This window comes from Danio aesculapii, chromosome 2, assembly GCF_903798145.1.
Source record: "Danio aesculapii chromosome 2, fDanAes4.1, whole genome shotgun sequence".
Taxonomy (NCBI): Eukaryota; Metazoa; Chordata; class Actinopteri; order Cypriniformes; family Danionidae; genus Danio; species Danio aesculapii.
The window spans coordinates 3,692,576-3,719,378 of record NC_079436.1 but is presented as its reverse complement, the minus strand read 5'-3'; the positions used below and the strand labels follow the sequence as shown (position 1 = coordinate 3,719,378).

At 36.7% G+C, this 26,803-nt stretch overlaps 1 protein-coding gene across 2 annotated transcripts in view; it reads right to left on the bottom strand.

Annotated features, from left to right (window-relative positions):
* Positions 1-26,803, bottom strand: part of LOC130239790 (alanine aminotransferase 2-like) — a 43,851-nt gene that overhangs the window by 7,871 nt on the left and 9,177 nt on the right. For both annotated transcript variants that reach the window (XM_056471124.1, XM_056471116.1), the window contains 6 exons: positions 6,049-6,138; positions 5,741-5,849; positions 3,518-3,651; positions 1,398-1,641; positions 988-1,067; positions 239-375 (listed from right to left, as the gene is read on the bottom strand). In XM_056471124.1, coding sequence (XP_056327099.1) covers positions 239-375; positions 988-1,067; positions 1,398-1,641; positions 3,518-3,651; positions 5,741-5,849; positions 6,049-6,138 — 794 coding nt within the window. The remainder of the gene's footprint in view (positions 1-238; positions 376-987; positions 1,068-1,397; positions 1,642-3,517; positions 3,652-5,740; positions 5,850-6,048; positions 6,139-26,803) is intronic.

Sequence of the window (26,803 nt, the reverse complement as noted above, 5' to 3'; positions counted from 1 at the left end):
GAAGACCAAACTTGCTCGAAATAACGTAAAAACAACCAACTTTCACTTTTCTGTGTAATATATGTGTCCTGATAGTGTTTATAGCAGCGTGGGACACATATATGACTGTCAACAGCTCAAAAAATGTGTTTTTATTGTTTCGTGACCCTTTAAAGTACAGCATCAGTCAATGATGGCGTCATATACTGTTTCACACACTGATTCCTCAATGAGAAATCCGCTAATAAATGATACTCACTCTCCCATGTAGCACTTGGAAGTGGAGTGAAATGATGCCAGCTCTACTTTTTTGGAGTACTCTGGACCCATCTCAAACAGCACTTTCTTGAAGGAGTGAAACTCACAGCCCTTGGCGTACACATTGTCCTGATAGACCTACAAAACACATATGTGGGAAGAGTTGATGAAATACATTACAATACATTGCAATGCAATGCAATACAATACAATACAGTACAGTACAGTACAGTACAATGCAATGCAATGCAATGCAATACAATACACGGCAATGCAATGCAATGCAATACAATACAGTACAATACAATACAATACAGTACAATACAATACAATACAATACACGGAATGAACCACCAACTATTCCGACATATGTTTTATGCTGAGGATGCTCTTCCAGCCACAACCCAGTACTGGGAAACACCCACATGAACTCACATCCAGTTCACCTATAGCGCATGTGTTTGGAGGGAAACCGGAGCACTCGGAGGAAACCCACACCAACACGGGGAGAACATGCAAACTCCACACAGAAATGTCAACTGACACAACCAGGACTTAGCGACCTTCTTGCTGTGAGACCACTGAGCCACCATGCCGCTCAAATACAATACTTTACAATGCAATACAAGTTAAGCTTTGAATAGATCTCAAAAGAAGTGTACTTCTTTATGCATGTACAGTAGATGCTCCTACTAGCTATATGAAGCTATATTTGACTTATTTTGCAAACATATACCAGTATTAACTCACCTCATCAGCCATTAGGAAGAGGTTTTCTTTGGCTGCAAATTGGATTACATCTTCAATACACTGTCTGCTTTGTACTTGACCTGTTAAAATAAGAAGCCATATTATACATGATCAGTTATATGAAATGTCTTGTTTTAAATCTGCCACTATGCTGACACACAGGCATTTGTAGCTCCGCCCTCTTTTAAAAAGAGCACAATCTCGTTTAAATTTATAGCGACAGTCACCAAAACGGCACAATTAGGATCAAAGTCTAAAAGGGGCAGATTCAAAGCAAAATAAAACATTATTTGTGTGGTATTTTGAGCTGAAACCTCACATACACACTCTAGGGACATCAGGGACTTATTTGACATCCTGTAAATAAGGACATAATAGGTCCCCTTTAAGGGAAGGATCTGATGTTATACCGGTGGGGTTTCCGGGGTTGATGATGCACAGGACTCGTGGGTTGCAGTGTTTTCTGGCCGCCTGTAGAGAGCGCTGCAGTTCACTGATGTCCAGACTCCAGCACTTCTCCTCATTCAGGTAATAATTGACCTGAACGGCCCCCAGCTCTGCTATAGACGCAGAGTACAGAGGATACTGAGGGATAGAGATCATCACTCCAGTGCGTGAAGGACCTTCTCCAGCGGTCAGCAACTTCAGAATGGTCTGAAAACAACAACCAAATAAAAAACAATGTGATAAATCAGGCTGATAAATCTGATAAATTAGTCTACTTCTAAAACTCAGTGTAGAGTCAGAGATTACCCTTGCTCTGCTTATGAGCTGACATATGTAATAATAAAAATACTGGACATAGAAGAGGTGGACTGTCTGAATACAAATCTACTTGAATAAAGATAAAATGGTTAAGAATTAAATAGACACAAGTTTACATAATGTTCTTTACATGTACTTTTGATTTAAAAAAAATGTTAAATTAAGATAATAAAAAACTAATTTATCCAGCCCAACAAAATATTTTACAGAATTACCAACTAACAATTTTAGGTTCTAAAAACATTCCTTTAACATTCCCATTAGGTTTTATAATGCTTTTTTTTTTAAATCACATCGTTTTTTAAGACACTGTAATAATGTTGTTTTTTGGTTACAAGAACATTATTTCATACGGTAGTTTCAGTCTCGTGTTATATTAATGTTCTCAGAACGTTATTTAGAATGTTATTAATACATTCCATCCACATTAAAATGTTCTAATAATGTTCTCTAATGTTCTAAATATGTTATATAAACGTTGTGGAAGGTTCTTAAAATGTTTAAAACACATTCCCTAAAATTCCCATTGAGTTTTTAATGTGAAAATGTTTTTTAGACAATGTATTAATGTTATTTATTAATTTTTTTTGGTTTGCATAAAATATTGGTCTTGTTTTATACACATTTTTCAGAACGTTATTTAAAATGTTTTTAGGACATTCCATTTACATTTTAGTAATGTTCTAAGAACATTTCCCTAATGTTCTCAGTATGTTATAAAAACGTTGTGGAAGGTTCTTAAATGTTCAAAATGTCCAATAGGATTCTGAATCAGTAAATATATTAATAGATTTCAGCTTTATCAATAGACACTTCCCAGTTCAATTTTGAAAATCCCTACCTAAATTATGTAGTGCAATCAATGACCGAAATTGAGAAAGATAATTATTTTAATAACAAAATGATTAAATGCAGAATACTCATTCAATTAATCACAATTAAATGCAAAATCTCATGCGATTAATCATGATTTAACGCAGAAAATGTATGCAGTTATCCCTGTTAAATGCAGATCACTCATGCAGTTAATCACGATTAAATGCAGGAAACTCATGTGATTAAACACAAATGCGTGAAAACTCATGTAATTAATCATGCTAAAATTCAGAAAGCTTGTGCATTTATTTGCGATTAATTGCAGAAACCTTGTGTATTTAATTACGATTAAATGGTCAATTAATCACGATTAAAGGCAGAAACCTTGTGTGATTAATTGCAATTAAATGCAGGGAAAACGATTAATCGCAATAAAATACAGAAAAGCTTGTGTGGTTAATCCCGATTGATTGCAGAAAACTTGTGCGATTAATCATGATTAAATGCAGAACACTTGTGCAATTACTCATGACTTAAAGCAGAAAACTAGTGCGACTGATCACTATTAAATGTTGGAAAACTCATCTGATTAATTGCTATTAAATGCGGGAAAACTTGTTTACGCGATTAATCCCAATTACATGCAGAAACTCATGCTATTCATGGCGATTAAATTGAGAAAACCCCAGAGATTAATCACAAATAAAAACAAATTTAATCATTGCCCAGCACTAGCAACTAAAGCTACAGTGTCCGTCGGTAAATCTGTAAACAGGCTCATACGCATTCAGAACTATACACACACATGCAGCTTTAATACATTTATTAAAAGTCAACAGACTGCCATTATCACATGTAGACCAGTTCTTATCATGGGGAGAATTTTTACTGGTATTTTGCAAACAATAACCAGTCAAATGTGAGCTCTGTTTGTGTTTGTGTGACGTACCACGATGCCATCGCTGGCTCCTGTGGTGAGGTAGATGTTGTCCGGATCAGACGGGATGCCGCCGTCCCGCCGCTCGATGTATTTGGCCACATCCTGCCGCACACAGTCGATGCCCTGACTGGTTGTGTAAGCACCTGAACAGAGGCACGAGTGGATACTGACAAACTGACTTTACAATATATTACAACAACAGCATCAGCACTTTAATCAGTAACATCCCTGAGTACATTATAGAACATCAGGTCACATCAGCAGTTTCAGTAGTTAACAATTTGTACAGTTTAGTTTATCATTACATGTTTGTTTTTGAGGCAAACACTGTATAGATAAAGGGAGGTAAAGAGTATACTGCAAATCCATACAGTTAGGAAACAAAATAAGAGACCACCTGAAAATACTCAGTTTTTACTATAGTACTTTATTACAGTTTTTAATACTGAGTGCTTTTTATCTTTGCAGAAAATGACAGCTGGTCAAAATAGCAAACGTTTTCATTCGTTAAGACTGAATATCAGGATTATTCCACCAAATATTGACTTCATAGCTCTTCTAGAGTTAAAACATTGGTTTTGTGCTGTCTAAAAATGAATATAAACCTCTGAAAACATAGCATATATATATATATATATATATATATTAGGGGTGGGCGGTACACCGATGTCATAGTCATCACCGGTGTGACATTGCGCCACAACATGGATTTTCTAATACCGTCAATACCGTAATAAATCAATTATGTGCCTTGAATCAATGCGCCCTCATAATATATTTGGGAGCTTTTGATTTTCTCTATAAACTTGCTGAATCGCTCTACCCTGCCGCTGTATTGGTTCATATTAGCTGTCAATCACTCAACGCTTCCCGCTGTAAGATAACAGGGAGCTTTTGTTACCGCAGGAAATGCAAACGGCTGAAGAATGAAAAGTACACAGGTTTGCAAACCTCAATTAAAGTTATAATAATAATAATAATGGCGCAGATGACAGCGATCATGACATGAGGTAAATGTTGATTCACCAGCTGAGATCAATCGAGTGTTTTTGGAGAAGGTGCCCGAATCTTGTTGCGTTGCTTTCACTGCGTGTTCAGCGCAAAGGTCCGCTAAATATAAAATCTAACACTGTACACATCATCGCCAAAGAAACTCGTCTTTACTAAGTTTACACTGAAACTACGGCTCATAACAAAGAGCAGTATTGCGCCGGTGGTCATCGCGAGAATCCTGCTCTGTCTGCTCATAAATTGGTGCCGCTTTATTCCACAAACAGAGAAAAATGAAGATCAGCTCATAACGGGACGGAGCATTTAAAATGACACAAACCGAAACCAAAACTTAAAGAGTGATAGAAGTGAGACTTTCTTTTGTCCGTTCTTCCTTGAGATGTATATTATTTTGTTATTGAAAGTAATACCATGATATTATACCGTCACCGTTCAAAAGATGAAAAATATTGTGATATTAATTTTAGGTAATATCGCCCACCCCTAATATATATATATATATATATATATATATATATATATATATATATATATATATATATATATATACAGTGTTTCCTCTAGGATTTTTTCCAGCTGTGGCGGACACTGTTGGGCCTTTTACACAGATCTACCAACTACCTGTGGCATTATTTCATTGACAAATGTCGTGAGTTCAGTTTTACAAGTCGAGATCGCATTCATGTAATACAAGCATGTGAATCTCTGTGCTCAAGTGCTGATTTCCTTGTGCGCTCTCAAATAAACGCTGCTGAAGAGCGATTTAGTGCATTTATGTAACGAGTACGTCTCCCACATTGATTTGATTTGCTAGGAATATTTGTCAATGTCTCTAATAGACCTACAGAACGGCATTGATGCATCCTACAGTAACGTGAAACGGTTAGATACTCCAGCAATATAGAGTCAACGTATGCAGAGCCACAGGCCTTTATCTATAAATAAAATATAATTATGGAAACGGGGTTCGTCATAACTGAAAGCTACGTCGTGTTTGCTTTCCTCACATATCACGCACATATTTTGACTAGTGCTGAAAATATAACTGTGCAAAATAAGACCGGTTGAGTGCTCCAGGGTCACAAATGCATTAATTTCCAAAAAATATGGTAATAAAACTGCAAATATACCAATTATGCAATTTCCCTTTATTATTTTAGCTTAAGAGATTGTTGATACTTCATATTTCATGTCAATTCCCTTCATGCATCAATAACATACCGATGCTATTCCCTCCACATGATTGCAAAATACGCCTGGCTCTGTTTTTGGCATCCTCTGGAAACTTGTTGTCATCAAGTAGCTGTGGATAAGTACACAGCGCCATCACCTTGAAAAACAAACCAATTATGAGCTTACAAGAACAACGAAGTAAGCATTAATAAAGTAAAAGAGCATGAAGACGTGTCAAGCTGCTCCATTTAAGCTGTTGACTCTGTTTAATGCATGGAAAGCGCTGCAGCCGACCTGAAAATGGCTAAAGCTGATCATGAGACTCGCGGTCAGCAAAAAATAGAGAAACCTGCTACCTGTCGGAAGAAGGTGATTGGCCGTTGTCCCATAGCGTGAGCATCTCCGATATTTGCTTTAATGACCTCATCGAAGGGCTTCTTGACCCCCTGTAAAGGAGTAAAACACATGCTGTGATTTATGCGGATTGTACTTCATATAGAGCACAGGAAATTTGGCAGTTTGGGGTAATGCCAGAGAATATTACATTTCTGGCTGATCAAATATAAACCAGGTTTATAGTGTTAAAAGTAAACCTTAAAGGGACAGTTCACCTAAAAATGAAAATTCCCTGTTCATTTACTTAACCACAGGTCATCTATGGACATACACCCACCAGCCACTTTATTAGGTACCAAGTTGGACCCGCTTTTGCCTTCAGAACTGCCTAAATCCTTTGTGGCATAGATTCAACAAGGTACTGGAAATATTCCTTGGAGATTTTGCTCCATATTGACATGATGGCATCTCACAGTAGCGGCAGATTTGTCGACTAAACATCCATGATGTGAATCTCCCATTACACCACATCCTAAAGATGCTCTATTGGATTGAGATCTGATGACTGTGGAGTCCATTTGAGTACAGTGAGCTCATTGTCATGTTCAAGAAACCAGTCTGAGATGATTCACGCTTTATGACATGGTGTGTTATCCTGCTGGAAGTAGCCATCAGTAGATGGGTACACTGTGGTCATAAAGGGATGGACATGGTCAGCAATACTCAGGTAGGCTGTGGCGTTGACACGATGCTTAATTGGTACTAATGGACCCAAAGTGTTCCAAGAAAATATCCTTCACACCATGTTTTACACAGTGGATGCCCTTCCAGCTGCAACCCATCTCTGGGAAACATCCATACACACTCATTCACAATGGACAATTTAGCCTACCCAATTCAACTATACCACATGTCTTTGGGGGAAACCGAATCACCCGAAGGAAACCCACAGGAATGCAGGGAGAACATGCAAACTCCACACAGAAATACCAATGACCCAGCCGAGGCTCGAACCAGCTACTTTCTTGCTGTGAGGCGACAGCACTACCTACTGCGCCACTGCGTCGCCTGCTTTCATGCTGTCGACGTCAAATTCTGACCCTAGGATTCGAATGTGGCAGCAGAAATCGAGACTCATGGTACATGTGGTCTCACATATAGTTAAAATGGCTCATCTCTCTGCATTTGAACAGTCTTCGAAATATTTCAGATAATTTAAGTATATAAGTCAATAAAATATAAAACAATTCTAGTGTTTTCTTCAGATATTAAATGACAGAAATCATACATATTATAAGACACACTTGAAATAACACATGCTGTCAACTAATCCAAAACATGAATACTAGTTCAACTTACATAGTTTTGCTCTTTTAACCTTTGATTAATTGCCTTGCTTATAAAGCGTAGCCTCTCCAAGAGATTTGCACCTGGATTTTTCTATTCTTGTTCGCATGCCTGTTTGTTTTTGTAGGCATATTGATTATTGTTTTCCCACAAACACGTTGCTGAACAAAATGAACTTGTATTTTTTTGCTTCAGACGTCATTCAGACGACCTCTCTGTTCACGGTCAATGAAAGCTGTGATGAAGTCCAGAGCTTCTGCCATCAGTCTGAAAATATGAGACCCGTCACACTTTATTTTAATGTACAATTCTGGCTATTAATAAACCATTAACTGAGACTTTTAGCTCACTAAACCTATCATTTGATGCTTAATAATAGTTAATTAAGTTAGTAGTTGAGTTCAGGTATTGGGTTGGATTAGGGATCATGCAAAAAATGTACTTTAGGTACAAACGAAAAGCCAATATAGGCAGATTGAAGCATATTTATAGGCAGACTTAAACCTTAAACAGGCAAGAGTGGAAAACGCTAAACAAAAAAATCATTTAATATATGTATTTATATCATCTGGACGCAAGTAAACATATATAAAATATTAGAAATTTTATTTAATAAAGAATAACACTTTTGCAGGAGGTTGTCATGGTGGCGCAGTGGGTAGTACGATCGCCTCACAGCAAATAGGTCGCTGGTTCAAGCCCCGGCTGGGCCAGTTGGCATTCTGTGGAGTTTGCATGTTCTCCCTGTGTTCATGCGGGTTTCCTCTGGGTGCCCACAGTCCAAAGACATGCGTTATAGCTGAATTGAATAAGCTAAAATTGGCCGTTGTGTATGTGTGTGAATGAGTGTGTATGGGTGTTTTCCACTGTTGGGTTGTGGCTGGAAGGGCATCCACTGCATAAAACATATGCTGGATAAGTTGGCGGTTCATTCCGCTGGATAATAAAGGGACTAAGCTGAAAAGAAATGAATTAATAAATTTCAGAGGAGGGCTAATAATTTTGATGTTAACTGTACATGAGGTATGCTAATACTAATGCTAATACGGAGCAGGACTAATAATTTTGACGTGAAATGTAGACAAGGAATGCTAATACTAATGCTAGTACTAATAATGCTAATATAAATGCTAATGCTAATACTAATCCATTCTAATAAAACAAACATAATTTGGGAAATAATTTAAAAAGAATAACAATTTCGCACAAGGGCTAAAAATTTTGACAACAACTGTAGATGAGGAATGCTAATGCTAATACTAATTCTGTGAAAATCTAAATGAGGAATGCTAAGACTTATACTATTCTAATACTGTGAATATCTTAAACATACTCTGAGAAATATTTAAAAAAGAGTAACAATTCTGCAACAGGGCTAATAATTTTGACGTCAATTGTAGATGAGGAATGTTAATACTAATGCTAGTACAAATACTAATGCTAATGCTAATACTAATGGTAATACTAATACTGTAAAAATCAAACATAATTTGGGAGGTATTTGAAAAAGAATAATAATTTTGCAACAGGGCTAATAATTTTGATATTAAATGCACATAAGGTATGCTAATACTAATGCTAAAGCTAATACTAATACTGTGAAAATCTAAACGAGGAATGCTAACACTAAAGCTAATAAATCTTAAATGAGAAAAGCTAATATTAATGCTGTTAAGTTTTTTAAACAAAATTTGGGAAATATTTGAAAAGAATAACAATTTCACTGGAGGACTAATAATATTGACGTCAACTGTACATGAGGAATGCTAATGCTAATACTGTGATATTCCTAAACATCTAATTTATAAAAGAAAAACAGTTTCGCAAGAGGGCTAGTAATTTTGACGTTAACTACATGAGGAATGCTAATGCTAACGCTAATACTAATGCTAATACTACTACTTACACTGAAAATCTTAAACATAATTTGGGAAATATTTGAAAAAGAATAACAATTTCACAGGAAGGCTAAAAATATTGACGTCAACTGTACATGAGGAAAGCTAATGCTAATGTTAACGCTACCACTAATGCTAATACTAATGCTACTACTACTACTTACACTGAAAATCTTAAACATACTTTGGCAAATATTTGAAAAAGAATAACAATTTCACAGGAGGGCTAATAATATTGACGTCAACTGTACATGAGGAAAGCTAATGCTAATGTTAACGCTAATACTAATGCTAATACTTCTACTTACACTGTGAAAATCTTAAACATACTTTCGGAAATATTTGAAAAAGAATAACAATTTCACAGGAGGGCTAATAATATTGACGCCAACTGAACATGAGAAATGCTAATGCTAATACTAATGCTAATACTTTGAAAATCTTAAACATATCTTGGGAAATATTTGAAAAAGGAAACCAATTTCACAAGGGGGCTAGTAATTTGACGCCAACTAAGGAATTCTAACATTAATATTAATGTTAATGCTAATACTACGAATAAAAAACTTTCAAAAGCCTCTGGAGTTAGTGTGATAATCAGAGGGTTAACATGAGTAAGTGCTTTACGTCTGTTATCTGGTGAACAAACAGCGTGCGGGTCAGCAGTGCAGCTGAAGGCAGGGGTTCATCCAGTCCCCTTCTGTGTCCCTTTCACTCTGTTTGCTCATTTCAAAAGCACAAACAAGCTCTGTCCCTCTCGCTGCATGCTGATCGCAACATACAAACACCTTGTTTTTCCAAATGTGCTGTCCTCTCCAGTGAAAAACACGCACTTCTGGCAGAGTTACATCATAACAGTGCTGGTTTACTGGTGTGCGGGGAATATTTTCAGCACACTTATTGCCAGCTTAATTAGCTATAAAAATGAACAGCTGAAGTCAAATGAACATAGTCACATGAGGTACGCTAATGCTAATACTAATACTAATACTGTGAAAACATAATTTGGAGAAATATCAGAAAAAAAGAATAACAATTTCGCTAATGCTAATGCTAATTAGTTTACTGGTGTGTGGGGATTGTTTTCAGCGCATTTATTGCCACTGTTGGAGGTTACGCATTACAAGTAACGCGAATTACGTAACAATATTACTTTTAGTTTAATTGCTGAATTAAAATGAACATAGTCACATGAGGTATGCTAATGCTACTGCTAATACTAATGCTAATACCAATCCTGTGAAAACCTTAAACATAATTTGGGAAATATTTTTTAAAAAAGGATAACAATTTCGCTAATGCTAATGCTAATTAGTTTACTGTGTGTATGTATTACTTTTTAGTTTAAGTATTTAGCTTTAAAAAAAAATTGCTGTATTAAAATTAACGTCACATGTCAATGCTACTGCTAATACTAATGCTACTGCTAATACTAATCCTAATACCGATACTGTAAAACCTTAAACATAATTTGGGAAATATTTGAAAAAGAATAACAATTTCGCCACGTGTTATATGTGACGCGAGTTATGTAATAATATTACTTTGTAGTTTAACTAATTAGCTTTAAAACAATTGCTAAAATAAAATTAACGTAGTCAGATGAGGTATGCTAATACTAATGCTAATAGTAATACTAATGCTAATACTTATGCTATTACTAATGCTAACACTAATGCTGCTACTAATGCTATTACTAATGCTAACAGTAATGATGATACTAATGCTATTACTAATGCTAACACTAATGCTAATACTAATACTAATGCTATTACTAATACTAATGCAGATACTAATGCTAATTCCAATACTTTTGGGAAATATTTGAAAACGAACAACAATTTCGCTAATGCTAATTAGTTTACAGGTGTGTGAGGATTGTTTTCAGAGCATTGCTAGTGTTGGGGGTAACGCATTAAAAGTAATGCAAGTTATGTAATAATATTACTTTGCAGTTTAACTAATTAGCTTTAAAACAATAAATTGCTGAAATAAAATTAACGTAGTCAGATGAGGTATGTCAATGCTAATGCTAATAGTAATACTAATGCTAATACTAATGCTAACACTAATGCTAATAGTAATGCTATTACTAATGCTAAAACTAATGCTAATGTTGATGCTAATACCAATACTTTGAAGCCTTAAAAATAATTTGCGAAAATTTTAAAAAAGAACAACAATTTCGCTAATGCTAATTAGTTTGCTGGTGTGGTGATTGTTTTCAGTGCATTTATTGCCATTTACTAGGGGTAACACATTACAAGCAATGCGAGTTATGTAATAATATTACTTTATAGTTTAATTGATTAGCTTTAGGACATCTTGGTGGTGCAGTGGGTAGCACGATCGCCTCATAGCAAGAAGGTCGCTGGTTTGAGCCCCGGCTGGGTCAGTTGGCATTCCAGTGTGGAGTTTGCATGTTCTCCCTGTGGTGGCGTGGGTTTCCCCTGGGTGCTCCGGTTTCCCCCACAGTCCAAAGATTGTGCATGTCAAAGCACAAACCAAGCATGAAGACAAAGGAATTGTCTGTAGACCTCCGAGACAGGATTGCCTCGAGCCCCAGGATTGTCAACTGTACATTAGCGATGATAATGCTAATACTAAAAAAGCATTCTCAAAAGCCTCAACAACTTCCAAAAGTACTTTCCCCCAACACTGTTCATTGCGTGCTTGACTAGAAGATAAAACAAATCAATGATCAGACTGAAGGAGAGAAAGTAGTATAGCCTATACAAATATTGAATGTAAACATGGTCAATGGGGTAAAATCAATAAGCTCTCTTCAATAGTTCAACTGTTGTTTAAGATGGCAATGAGATTAAATGGATTGGAGATGAACTTCATATGTGTGGAGTTTCAGGCAAGACTAACCAAAGCTCCTGCTCAGGACCTGCACATGACCAGCTTAAACCAGCTAAAGACCAGCTCATGACCAGCAGCTATGCTTCAAAGCATATGGAGAGGCATTATAAATCATATTAGTAAAAATACTATGTATGGTATGGAAGTGCGTGCTAGTTTCCAACACTCTTCGAATTGTCTTCTTTTGGTTCACCAGAAGAAATAAACTTAAACAGGTTTAAAAGAAGCGAGTAAATAATGACAATAATGAAATAAAACAAATTATAAAGATAAATAAATAAATAATAAAATTAATCAATGAAATAAAGAAAAGAAAAATGAATGAACAAAAAATAAATAAATAAAATTTGTGAATGACTGAATAAATAAAATAAAAATAACAAAATGAAATAAAAAATAAAGTTAAATAAATTAAATAACATCTAAAATAATGAAATAAATAAAATTTAAAATAAAAATTAAGTTAAATAAATAATAAAACAAATACAATAGAATGAATAAATAAATAAAATAAAAATAAAATATAATCAAAAATGACTGAATAAATAAAACAATACAATTAAAATAAAAATAAAAAATAATTAAACATTATATAAAATTTATAAAATAAAAAAATTAAATAAATATAAAATAATTAATTAATTAAATAAATAAAATTAAAACTAAAATAAAATAAATAATAGATAAGAATGAATGAATAAATAAATAAATTAGAAAAAAAATAAAATATAATCATGAATGACTGAATAAATAAAACAAAAAATAAAGATAAATAAATTAAATAATATAATAATGTAATGCTTTAGCTAAATATAATATAACTTAATAATAAATTAAGTAAATATATATAATAAAAAATTATTAATTAATTAAATTAAATATAAAATAAAAAAATTATTTAATAAAATGTCAAATAAAATAAAATAATAAATAAATAAATAAATAAAATATAATCATGAATAAATTAATAAATCAAATAAAATTTAAAAATGATTAAATAAAATATAAAAATTATTTAATAAAAAATAAGTAAATAAAGAAATTATAAACACAATTAAATTAAAAATAAAATAAAAACATTAATTAAATTAAATAGAATGAATGAATAAAAAATTTAATAAAATTGTGAACGACTGAATAAATAAAATAAAAATAAATAAAAACAGTAAATCATAGTAATAATAGTAAAGAAATAAATGAATAAAACTTTTTTAAAATTATATGTAAATTAATAATTAAAAAAAATTAAATTAAATAAATAAATACTAAACTAAAATAAATTAAATACATAAAATAAATAAATAAATAAATAACATAAATAATAAAATTTAAACATTGAATAAAATTTTTTATACATAAATAAATAAAAAAAATTACAAATAAAATTAAATAAATCACAAAATAAAATAAAAAATAAAACAAAATTAAACTAAACAGAAATAATGCTTGCTTTATTTATTCTTAAATTGAATTAAAATAATAAAGATTAAAAAGTTCTTGTAATCAGTCACTAGAGTATCCAGCAAAGTGAATGAAAACATGTCAGAAATGCTGTGATTCACCCTTTCCGTAGCTGTGCTCTCGTGGTTTGATAAATCTGTTTCTTAAATCAGCCCAGATGTGTGAAAGCAGAGTTTTCCCAATATCAGAAAGCGAGCATGTTCACCTTAAAAGACGAGGCTGTTCTACAAACAACGATAATACTGTATGCTCATAAAACCATTTTACAGTACTGCCATTACCTCACAGCTGCAACACTGTAAAACAAAGAGGTCATGAATGTGATGAATGTGAACAGAACAGGTCTTTACATGAGCAGAGGAATGTGCTCCGTAGAGTTTAGCTCAGGCTACAGTATGTTATATAATACTGTAAGAGGTCAAACAAGAGAGAGCTGGATGCAAATGCAGGGCCTAATAATCACTTCAATAGGAGTAGAAACTGACACAAGAAAGACCTGACCACTGACAATGAAAACAAAGGGGCAAAACATCCACAAGGACTAATGAGGGTTACAAGCAGGGTGTGAATCACAGGGGGGTTTGAGCCCACTATTTAGCCATTGATCCCCCCTGAAGGAACATCTATTGGGGGATGAGCCCATTAAATAGTTCTGATTTGTATCTTAAATAATAATGATGATAAATACATTGATTAGTATAATATAAGTTTAATAAATATAAGTGTGTGTGTGTACGTGTTTTTGTGACGTATCAGGACACAAATCTGTATGACATAGGTATGACACAGGTATTACAAAAACGAGGTGAAATATGAGGACATTGGTGACGTGCTTATTTCTCAAAATGCTTATAAATCCCACAGGATGAGTTTAATCAGAGAGTAAAGCTGCACACTGTCTCCTGTGATGGTTGGGTTTAGGAGTAGGGTGGGGTGAGGGCAATACGATATATGTGCTGCATAAAATGAATGGAAACCTATGTAATGTACCCACTTTTCACAAAAACAAACGTGTGTGTGTGTGTGTGTGTACTTAGGATGTAACTCAAAAGGTCATGATCTGCATTTAATTGCTTTATATTTCATTATTTCACGTTGTTCTGAGCAGTATTGAGGGTAACGCATTATAAGTAACTTGAGTTACGTAATAATATTACTTTAAGTAACAAGTAAAGTAGCGCATTACTTTTAAAGAATTAGTAATAATATTTGAGCCTCAAGTCTTTCTGAATATGATGCCACAAGCTTGGCACACCTGTCTTTGGGAAGTTTTGCCCATTCCTCTTTGCAGTACCTCTCAAGCTCTATCAGGTTGGAAGGGAATCGACGGTGTACAGCCATTTTCAGATCTCTCCAGAGATGTTCAATAGGATTTAGGTCTGGGCTCTGGCTGAGACACTCAATGAGATTCACCGAGTTGTTGTGAAGCCAATCCATTGATATTTTGGCTGTGTGCTTTGGGCCATTGTCTTGCTAGAACATGAACCGTCACCCCAGTCTGAGGTCAAGAGCACTCTGAAGCAGGTTTTCATTCAGGATGTCTCTGTACATTGCTGCATTCATCTTTCCCTCTATCCTGACTAGTCTTCCAGTTCCTGCTGCTGAAAAACATCCCCAAGGCATGTCGCTGCCACCACCATGCTTCACTGTAGGGATGGTATTATCCTGGTGATGAGCGGTGCCTGGTTTTCTACAAACGTAACCTCTGGCACTCCAAAGAGTTCAATTTGAGTCTCATCAGACCAGAGAGTTTAGTTTCTTATGGTCTGAGAGTCCTTCAGATGCCTTTTGGCAAATTCCATGCAGGAAGTGGCCTCCGTCTGGCCACTCTACCATACAGGCCTGATTGGTGGATTGCTGCACAGATGGTTGTCCTTCTGTAAGGTTCTCCTCTCTCCACAGAAGAACGCCGGAGCTCAGACAAAGTGACCATCGGGTTATTGATCACCTCCCTGACTAAGGCCCTTCTCCCCGGATCCCCCAGCTTAGATGGCCGGCCAGCTCTAGGAAGAGTCTCAGTGGCTCCAAACATCTTCCACTTATGGATGATGGAGGTCACTGTGCTCATTAGAACTTTCAGAGCAGCAGAAATTTGTCTGTAACCTTCCTCGGCCTTGTACCTCAAGACAATCTTGTCTCGGAGGTCTACAGACAATTCCTTTGTCTTCAGGCTTGGTATGTGCTTTGACATGCACTGTCAACCCTGGGACCTTATATAGACAGGTGTATGCATTTTCAAATCATGTCCAATCAACTGAATTGACCACATGTGAACTCCAATTAAGCTGCTGAAACATCTCAAGAATGATCAGTGGAAACAGAATGTACCTGAGCTCAATTTAGAGCTTCACGCCAAAGGCTGTGAATACTGATGTACATGTGATTTTACAGGTGTTTTATTTTTAATAAATCTGCCACAATTTCAAAAACTCTTTTTTCACATTGTCATTATGGGGTATTGTGTGAGGAGTTTTGAGGAAATAAATGAATTTAATCCATTTTGGAAATAAGGCTGTAACATTAAAAAATGTGGAAAAGGTGAAGCGCTATGAATACTTTCCAGATGCACTGTATGTGTGTGAATGAGTGTGTATGGGTGTTTCCCAGTACTGGGTTGCAACTGGAAGAGCATCTGCTGGGAAAAACATATGCTGGAATAGTTGGCGGTTCATTCCACTGTGGCGACCCTAGATGAACAAGGGCATTAAGCCGAAGGAAAATAAATGAATGTTTTGTACATGTTTATGACTTTTATTGTGAATGTTGGAAAGGAAAGCAAGCATGAATGAGCACGGCTAAATGAAAACGCTTAGAATGAGACACTATAAAATCAGACTAATTAAACATCAACAGCAAAAATCATTTACCATGAAAAGGACAGAGCTGAATTAACCATCAAAGTCCACTCAACAAGACCAAAACACAAAGAAACAGAATCATTACCCTACAACTTCACTGCAATATTTAAAGTACAACCAATCAAGCTGTCATACATTAATCCGCTTCAAATCCTACTAGCAAACATTTGCTGATAATCCAGTTATCACTGAAAGAGTGTGTGTGGGTTATAAGAAACCATGAATAAGCACAGTAAATGAAGTTAAAGTTATGCTTCTCTAAAATCAGAGTTTGATATTTTGGGTCTGCAGTCACCAACTTTAGGTTTTAAGTGAACTGTCCCTTTAAAAATCCCTAAACAAGTTGTACATTACGCGATTAACTGCACAGTTCGAATTGCAATCGTGATTTGAAACGTTGGGATTACCTAAATCGCAAGAGGCTGCGATATGAAATATGTATTTAATTTCCCCCTCCCCGCAAATGCGTGCATGGCGTCTGTGTGTGACAGTCTTACTAGCCAATTAAGTTAGCACACTTTCGTTCAGCCCAATCAGAATTGTGCAAACGAACTATGCGGAACGCCCACAATAAAAAACAAACACAAACAGGAAAGCGTGGACGAGTGGGATGATGGCGTCTGCCGCTTCGGAAGCATTAACAGACGAATTAATATAAAAAAAAAAAAACAGGACATCAGTAATATTGGAATATTTTGGTTTCAAATTTACAAAAAAATCAAGTTTAACGTTTTGATAACTTCATGTGTATTTCGTGCACATTCACGGCTCGCTGCGCAGGTGTGCGCGTCGTCTGGAGTGACTGACTGTAATGTAATGTACTATTAAAAATATAATTTGTCATTTAATTTTCATAGGAAAGTTCTATATAGATGCATTGTTTGCGGAATTTTAAAGCAGTTTAACGATTTAAATATTTCTTATTAGATATTACGTCATTCAATGTGACTATACGCATGACTTTACGGAGAGCTTACGACCTACTAACTACGGTTTGCTTTAAGAACATGTTAACAAATTTAGTTACAAACTAGCTAGTAGTTACAAAGCCCCCAATATGGACTTTACCTTCCAGATTAAAGCTGCGGTCACTGCACTTTTCTCCCTATAGACTTCCATTCATACGCACGCGAATGTGTCAGACCGAAAACGCAAGGTTGTGCGGCAAGTTTCGCATCACATGATTGCGTGAGACCAATCGAAGATCAAAACATGACCTCTCTGGACTGGAATTTAAAACATGGACCAATCACTTGCTTTTTTAAATGTATAATTATCTTGTTTAATCCCGCCCCTTTTCGCAGCGCCGTATGGCAGCTGGTGCAACACTTTCTAGGAGATAACTAATGCAATAACGCACTCGCTAAAGACACAGTGCCTTTTATACAGTGACCAAAAAGGGATTTAAAAAAAACTCATCTAAATGCAGGATAGGAGATATACATTTCCATCTCGCACCTACTTTAGCCATTTTGGAGTACCACAGCTGTAAGTTTAATGTTGTGATATTTTGTGTAACATCTGTGATAATTATTTAGTTTTAGACAATATAAGCTACAGAAAGGCTCTTATCAGCCATTGGTTTGCTGAGTGTTCTGTATTTTTATAATTATTATTTTTTTGATTGAATAATAAGCTACACTATCTCCCTAATTTGAGTTCAGCTTGTTTACTGAAAGGCAAGGTCATTTTATTTGTGCTTACTGTTTGCTCTAGAGAAAAATTAGTGATTAATTAAAGAATATTTAACATTAAATTTGATTAAATGTTTAAGTAAGTTAATATCTTTTCAGTTTGCATTTTAGCAGTAAGAAACTACGATACAGATTATTGAGCTGAAGCTTGACTACAAAATTAAATCACAAATCAAATCGAAATCGCAATATCAGTTAGATATTTTCCCCAAATCACGCAGTCCTACACTCAGGGGCGTCGCTAGACCCAATTTACTGGGGCACGTGCCCCAGTAAAAATCACCAGTACCCCAGTAAAAATCTCCAGTGCCCCAGTAAATTGGGTCTAGCGACGCCCCTGACTGTAGGACTGCGTGATTTGGGGAAAATATTTAATTGATATTGCGATTTCGATTTGAATTCATATGCAAGTCATTTGCAAGTCGACGAAACTAAAGTTTAAACAATATGACGTGATCTTAAGCACGCCTCCTGATAGATTTTTTGTATGAAGCAAAAGGAGGGTTGAGGAGTCATGGAGGTAAAGACTTAATAAACCTAATTCTCTGCCATGTGTTAAGTTTAAGACAACAGATAATTCTATATTGTTTTTTTATTGAATTGTTTATAGAATTTCATTCAAATTAAATTAATATTCATGCAAAAGATTTCTTAATTGATCTTAGCATGTTGTGTCTAAACCATGTTTTCCAGTTACATTTAAGATTATTTAGATTATTAAGATTATAATAATTGTATAATAACAAGAATACTTTTATTTATGATAAATATTTATAAAATATATATATATAGTGTGTGTGTGTGTATATATATATATATAAGTGCCCCAGTAGAGCTTTATGTCTAGCAACGCCTCTGCCTACACTGCAGCATATTTTTATACAACTGCAGGACATTTGTCAGAATTTGTCCAATTTTGCTTAATAGTAAATTATTTGTCTGTTGACAATGTTGATGTCAATTTATTTAGTAACATTTTACAATAAGATGCAATGAGTTCATGTTACAACAGTTGAAATTTAATTAGCTATTAAAAAAAAACAATTAAACACCTATAAATGGAGTCTATGCAAAAAAACATTTGAATGCCGAAATAATAAACATTTATACCAGTCATTCCTAAAATAAATCTATCAATTAATCTATTGAAGCAAAGTAACTGGAATTAGTAAAAACTTGACTTTTTTTTGTCAAATGTAACTCAGACAAGGATATTTACATTTGTTTGTTCAAATTCAGTGTAAATCCAATTTATTTAATATAAAAAAAGTGTGTCTGTCACTGTCCTGACCGGCTGTGAAGTGCTTTGAAAAGTGAATTTTTTCGATCGAAATTAGACGTAATTGCAAATAAAACACGAAAAGAGGGGCGGTGCCTAAATATTAGCCCCTCCCCTTTATCAAAAACAGCCAATAGCGTTTCGTTTTTATCACAGCTCTCCCAGTGAGAGTGGTTAAGCTCAAGAGCGTCAAAAATGAGCATCTAAAAGGTGGCAGGACATACTAGATACTCGAGAGCATTTGATTGGTCAGAAGATTTGATGAGAAACTAAAATATGAAGTGACGTCAAAACAAATGTTCATCTATTTAGGCATAAGTGACAAACTGCAAGCATTGGATGTTTATATCAGGTTTATATCGTCTAAATGTGAATTTTGTCACTGTTTTAGAGCACACTAGCTTATAGATGTCCTTAAAGCTAACAATACTGATACTAACATTTAAAAAAAGGACATTTAATATAAAGCAAGTACTACAATCTTCAAATGATCATTGCTGTTTTATAAAACCCTTTCTTTTAAAAGAATTCAGCCCATTGTATGTGTGAGGTAAACCAGACCAGCGCTTGATTATGGCCTTCTCGTTCTCTCACACTGTGATTTTGTCCCTCAGGCTCCAGCTGTCTGATTTTCAACAAACAACAGAGTCGCTCCCAGCGGTTGGTACGGATGGGACTGAACTGCAAACTGCACATCTGTTTCACACTAAAAAGATACAGAGCCTCTATCCAATAGAATCTGAAGCATCTAGAAACTCCCACCCTCACACCAAAAAAAGACCAAAGCCATTATTTCCAAACTCTGAACCAATTGGTCAGAAAGAGGGAGATGAATTTAGGCGACAGCCAATCAGGTGCGTTTGTTTGACTGCCGCCCCTGAAGGAATGACAGGCTTTAATCTGGCTTGAATAGAGGGCGGGTGGTTTGTGTCAGGAGGAGGTTTTCGTGCAGACATTCGCAGTGTGAAAAATGAACAAAAGGGAGGTCGGGTTTCACTAAACATTTCTGACGTTTTTACAGCTGGACTTTAGCTGCACCATCAAATAATAGACTCTTTTTTCAGGGTCCACTCTCTTTCATGTACAGCAGATTCAAGGAGTTTTTAAAGCATCCTTTATTTTAAATCAAGCACTTCATAGCCCAGCATATGTAGGACCCTGAAATTCATTACATTACTTAACATTAGTTACACTTAATATTTACACTAAAACTATTATAGCAACGATAAACAGTCATGTTTAAACAATCATGTTCAAAGAACTTAAATACAATTAGTTAATTCAATACTGCTAATATTCAAATGTGGTCTTTAAAATATTTTAAATTAAGTATGTCTTAGTACAGAAAGCAGAACAGTACAGTTGTTGAAATAACATGATACACTTTAAATTTAAGCTCTTTCAAGAAGCTCTTTTACTCACAAGATGGTTATGATGCATTTATCGGTTATCAGCATCTTAAATCTTTGAATGTATGTGCATTTAAAAAAAGCTATACTTTGTATTATATTATCTTTGCATCAAATTACAGAAATAATTCATTACAGCTTATGCGAGGCGTTTCAAATGCAGCGTCTAGTAAAATTTAACATTGTTCTCTCTTCTGGCTCCTGTTATCCATCTCACACAATTTTCTTTTCCTTTTTCTGAAAGTCTTGATATCATTTTTCTTTAATTACTTTCATTGTGTTGAGCCAGCCAGCCAGCCAACCAACCAACCAACAAAACAGCCAGCCAGCTAAACAAACAAACAAACAAACAAACAAACAAACAAACAGCCAGCCAGCCAGCCAGCCAGCCAGCCAGCCAGCCAGCCAACCAACCAACCAACCAAACAACCAGCTAACCAACAAAACAACCAGCCAACCAGCCAGCCAACCAACCAAACAACCAACCAGCCAACCAACCAGTCAGCCAACCAGCCAGCCAGCCAGACAGACAGCCAAACAACTAACCAAACAACCAGCCAGCCAGCCAGCCAACCAACCAGCCAGACAGCCAAACAACCAACCAAACAACCAGCCAGCCAGCCAACCAACCAACCAAACAAACAACCAGCCAGCCAGCCAGCCAGCCAGCCAGCCAGCCAACCAACCAGCTTGCCAGCCAGCCAACCAACCAACCAACCAGCCAACCAACCAGCCAGCCAGCCAGCCAGTCAGTCAGCCAACCAACCAGCCAGACAGACAGCCAAACAACCAACCAACCAAACAGCCAGCCAGCCAGCCAGCCAACCAACCAGCCAGACAGCCAAACAACCAACCAAACAACCAGCCAGCCAGCCAACCAACCAACCAAACAACCACCCAACCAGCCAGCCAGCCAGCCAGCCAACCAACCAACCAACCAACCAAACAACCAAACAACCAACCAGCCAGCCAGCCAGCCAGCCAGCCAACCAACCAGCCAGCCAGCCAGCCAGCCAGCCAGCCAGACAGCCAAACAACCAACCAAACAACCAGCCAGCCAGCCAGCCAGCCAACCAACCAGCCAGACAGCCAAACAACCAACCAAACAACCAGCCAGCCAGCCAACCAACCAACCAATCAACCAACCAAACAACCAGCCAAGCAGCCAGCCAACCAACCAACCAGCCAGCCAGCCAGCCAGCCAACCAGCCAGCCAACCAACCAACAACCCAACCAGCCAGCCAACCAACCAGCCAACAAACCAACCAGTCAACCAACAAGCCAGCCAATCAGCCATTCAGCCAGCCAACCAGCGAGCCAGCCAGCTGGCCAACCAGCCAGCCAGCCAGCCAGCCAGCCAACCAACCAACCAAACAACCAGCCAACCAGCCAGCCAACCAACCAACCAACCAGCCAGCCAGCCAGCCAGCCAGCCAGCCAGCCAGCCAACCAGCTAGCCAACCAACCAACAACCCAACCAGCTAGCCAACCAACCAACAACCCAACCAGCCAGCAAACCAACCAGCCAACAAACCAACCAGTCAACCAACAAGCCAGCCAACCAGCCAGTCAGCCAGCCAACCAGCGAGCCTGCCAGCCGGCCAACCAACCAGCCAGCCAACAAGCCAACCAACCAGCCAACCAGCCAGCTAGCCAGTCAGCCAACCAATCAATGTTTTTGGTCCCGTCATTAATGTTACGACAGCATTCAAAGTAGAATAAAGAGATACTTTTATGTCCTTTTTACGCCAAAATACTTTTGTGCCAATTCGGTCAGAACAATTCCCGATCCTGAAGTATGATTCCTTATCAGGACTGCATTTCCACTGCCAACAGTATTCTTACTTGGTAATCATGGTGTACAACAGAAAGTTACAATCAACATCACTCCTGCTAGAAAAAGAAGAAAGCCGTATGAGCCGATCACATATTTCATCACTTGTGTGCTCAAGTTTATTATTGTGCGGCATGGCAGCTCAGTGGTTAGCACTGTTGCCTCACAGCAAGAAGGTTGCTGGTTCGAGTCCCGACTGGGCCAGTCGGCATTACTATCTGGAGTTTGCATGTTCTCCCCATGTTGGCGTGGGTTTCCTCTGGGTGCTCTGGTTTCCCCCACAGCCCAAACACATGCGCTACAGGTGTATTGAATAAACTAAATTGTCTGTAGGGTATGAGTGTGTCTGAATGAGAAAGTGTAAAACATATGCTAAAATAGTTGGTAGTTCATTCCGCTGTGGCGACCTCTAATGATCACGGACTAAGCCGAAGGAAAGTAAATGAATGAAGCTTATTATTTTAAATGTAAATGTATTTTAAAAGTGGTTGCAGATAGTTACAGGAGGTGGCTATGGAGAGAGATTAGACTCAATAATAATTCACGCAAAAGACACGATGTACACATGCGTAGCCAAATTCACGTACGTAAAATATTTATTTATACTTACAAAAACAATTCACATGCACAAAATAAAAATACATTTTCATAAAATACGTTTCACAAATGCAAAACACCATTTGCAAATATATAAGAGTGTACAAAAAGATTTGAATGTTTAAAATTCACGAGTTCATCCTGAATGAGAATGTGCAAATCCTCTCTCACGTACGACTCACCCTGAATACCAGTGTGTGCATTTTTGAGACTTTCCTGCCAGAAACAGGCAACTCGTACCTCTCAGCCAATCAGATGAGAGCTGTACTCGATGTCAACCACTCTGCGCTCCTTTTGCGCAGTCTGTTCCTCTAACCAACATGGCGGATACTCCTGTAAGTCAATACTGTTTCCTACTAGTTTGTGTATACGCTTTTTATAGTAGAATCTGAGTGTATTTCCAGTAACTCAATAGAAAAGTGCTTGTGTTAAGTCTATTCTTCTTAGAGGATCATCTCCGTTAATTAAGTCAGACTGCGCAAATGGTGCGCACAGTGAAGCGCTTCGGTCATTCCTGCGTTCTCAGGGAGTTGTGATTGGTTGAACAGTAAGCTCGCATCTTATTGGCTACAGGGCACGAGTGACTCACGTGGGAGGTGTGTGCCGACAGGAAAGTCTCAAAAATGCACACACTCGTATTCAGGGTGAGTCGTACGTGAGAGAGGATTTGCACATTCTCATTCAGGATGAACTCGTGAATTTTAAACATTCAAATCTTTTTGTACACTCTTATATATTTGCAAATGGTGTTTTGCATTTGTGAAACGTATTTTATGAAAATGTATTTTTATTTTGTGCATGTGAATTGTTTTTGTAAGTATAAATAAATATTTTACGTACGTGAATTTGGCTACGCATGTGTACATCGTGTCTTTTGCGTGAATTATTATTGAGTCTAATCTCTCTCCATAGGTGGCGCGCCTCACACTTTTCACATGTTTTTAGACGCAACATGTGAACGTTACGAATGTGACCGATCAGATACATAATGATTTTGTTATATTTCACAAATCACTTACAAACAACCTCTTCTATCTGGCAAAAGCAATGGTCAGTGTGTAATCCAACCCCAAAGGTATTTACGACACAGAAAGGAATGTGCTGTTCTTATGGACAGAGACGTGTCCATGTTATTTGTGTAGTCCTCTTTCTATGTTGCAGAACTCTTTGAATGAATGTTTTTAACACTACTACGGTTAAGAAAGACTGCAGATAGGCCATGTTTATGCGATACTAATTTGTTCTACAGAGTAGTGTATATGCAGAGCTAGTGTGTCTTCCCATACTGATAAACTTCCAGTGAACGGTTAATGTGACTAATGTAATCCTTTTACAGCATCGATGTCGTAATGTAACTACAACCAGTTAAATAGACGTTGGCATTCATTTAGTTGCTCAATCGTAAAACCGTTTACTAGCACGCGCCCGTCAGAATCGGCAAGCTAGCGCAGAAGCTCCATTGAATATACTGGAGTAAAATAAATGCTCATATTATAAAGACATGGCAGGGGAAAATGTAATTTAATGCAGTGCTTCGTGTACAATCTGAGACCCACTTTATATCGGATATCACTCAGCCAGTGGAGATCGCTGATTTTAAAGGGCACCTATGGTAAAAAATCTACTTTTCAAGCTGTTTGGACAGACATATGTGCATGTATGGTGTATAGACCGTCATATTGGGGTGATATAAGCACACCCAGTGCTTTTCTTTTCAATTTAACAACATAAAAACGGTGGACCAATTGGATCGGTTTTCAAATCGACCGCTACTTGATGTAGGAGAGCGGTCCCCCCGCCCACCAATATTGATTGACAGGCGCGTCATCATATCCTCAGTTTGTTGATTCACGTCCGCCATTTTCAGCGTGAGTTGAAGCGATATCACTAAAGGAACACCCTAGCTCTATTTTTAGATGCAAGGCACATTGGGCTCAACACAAGATCAATATTCTCCACATTATCGCTCTAATCGGAATTATTGGTTGTATCTTTAGGTAGGTTTGCAAACATGTGTACTTCTCATCGAGTCTACCTTATACTTCAGCCGTTTGCATTTCTCGCGATCCCAGAAGCTCCCTGTGATCTTAACTAGCATGCGCTTTTTTAGAGAGAGTTTTTTTTTTGGTATTTAAAAATGGCACTTCCCATGTCGTTCTCCTGACTTGTTGCATGCACAAGTGATAATTCTCTGTAAACCAGTCAGCATTTAGCAGCAAGTCTAGCTCCACCCTTTTGGTACTGTACTGTTGTTAATAAAGTGTACATATTATAGTCCAAATCAATATATCAGTACTTCTGATAGCAGAACCAGACATAAATGTACCGAACTACACTGATCAGTGTTAAAAGACACACAAGCAAACTTAATCTAAGGTGTTTACACAACAACATTCATTCATTCACTTTCCTTCAGCCTAGCCCCTTTAATTTATCAAAGGCTGCCACAGCGGAATGAACCATCAACTATTCCGGCATATGTTTTAAGCAGTGGATGCCTTTCAAGCCGCAACCCAGTACTGGGAAACACCCACACACACACACACACAGTTCATCCTATTCACCTACAGCGCACCTATTGGACTGTGGGGGAAACCGGTGCACCCGGAGGAAACCCGCACCAACATGGGAACCAGCTCGAACCAGCAATCTGTTGTGAGGTGACAGTGCTAACCACTGAGCCACCGCTCTACATGACAACAAAGCTGCATTTTCAAGTGTTGTGTACAGACGTCAAAACATTCTCCGTTCACACTGATCTGCCAATAATGACAGAAAAAAATGTTACGCTATTGTTTTCAAGTACATGCAAGTGTCAATAATAGACTGAACACATAATACACACAGTACTGTTTTCACAGAATCACATATTTGCAGTTTAAGCTATATAATAATATGGTTTTCAAGCATTTAAAGCACATTTTAATAGGTTTAACACATGAAATTGTTTTAATAATTACATTATTTTAACTTAGTGTCATGTAATAATAACAATAATTCACAATAATCATTGTAAAAAGCGCTATACAGATAATCTTGGATTGAATCTTGTAAAGAGGCAAGCTTTCAGTTTAATGTACATGTTTTAGATATCCTATAATTATAGTAAAATTGATTTACTACAAGATGTGCATTGCTTTTTAAAGGATAGTTCACCAAAAAATGAACATTTACTCACCCTCAGGTGGTTTCAAAGCTAAATTGTTTCTTTTTTCTGCTGAACACGATCTCCAGCATTCTTCCGAATATCTTCTTTTGTGTTCAACAGAAGAAAAAAAACTCAAACAGGTTTGAAAACCCCAGAGGGAAAGTAAATGATGGCAGGATTTTCAGTTTTGGGTGGACTACACCATTACATCTAGGGAATTATGTCCTCATTTACTCTCCCTTTACTTGTTTCAAACCATTATGAGAGTTTCTTTCTTCTATTGAACGCAAAAGAAGATATTTTGATGAAAGTTGAAAACCTGTCACCATTGACTTCCATAGTAGTTGTAGTAGTTCCTATGTAAGTCAATGGTTACCGGTTTTAA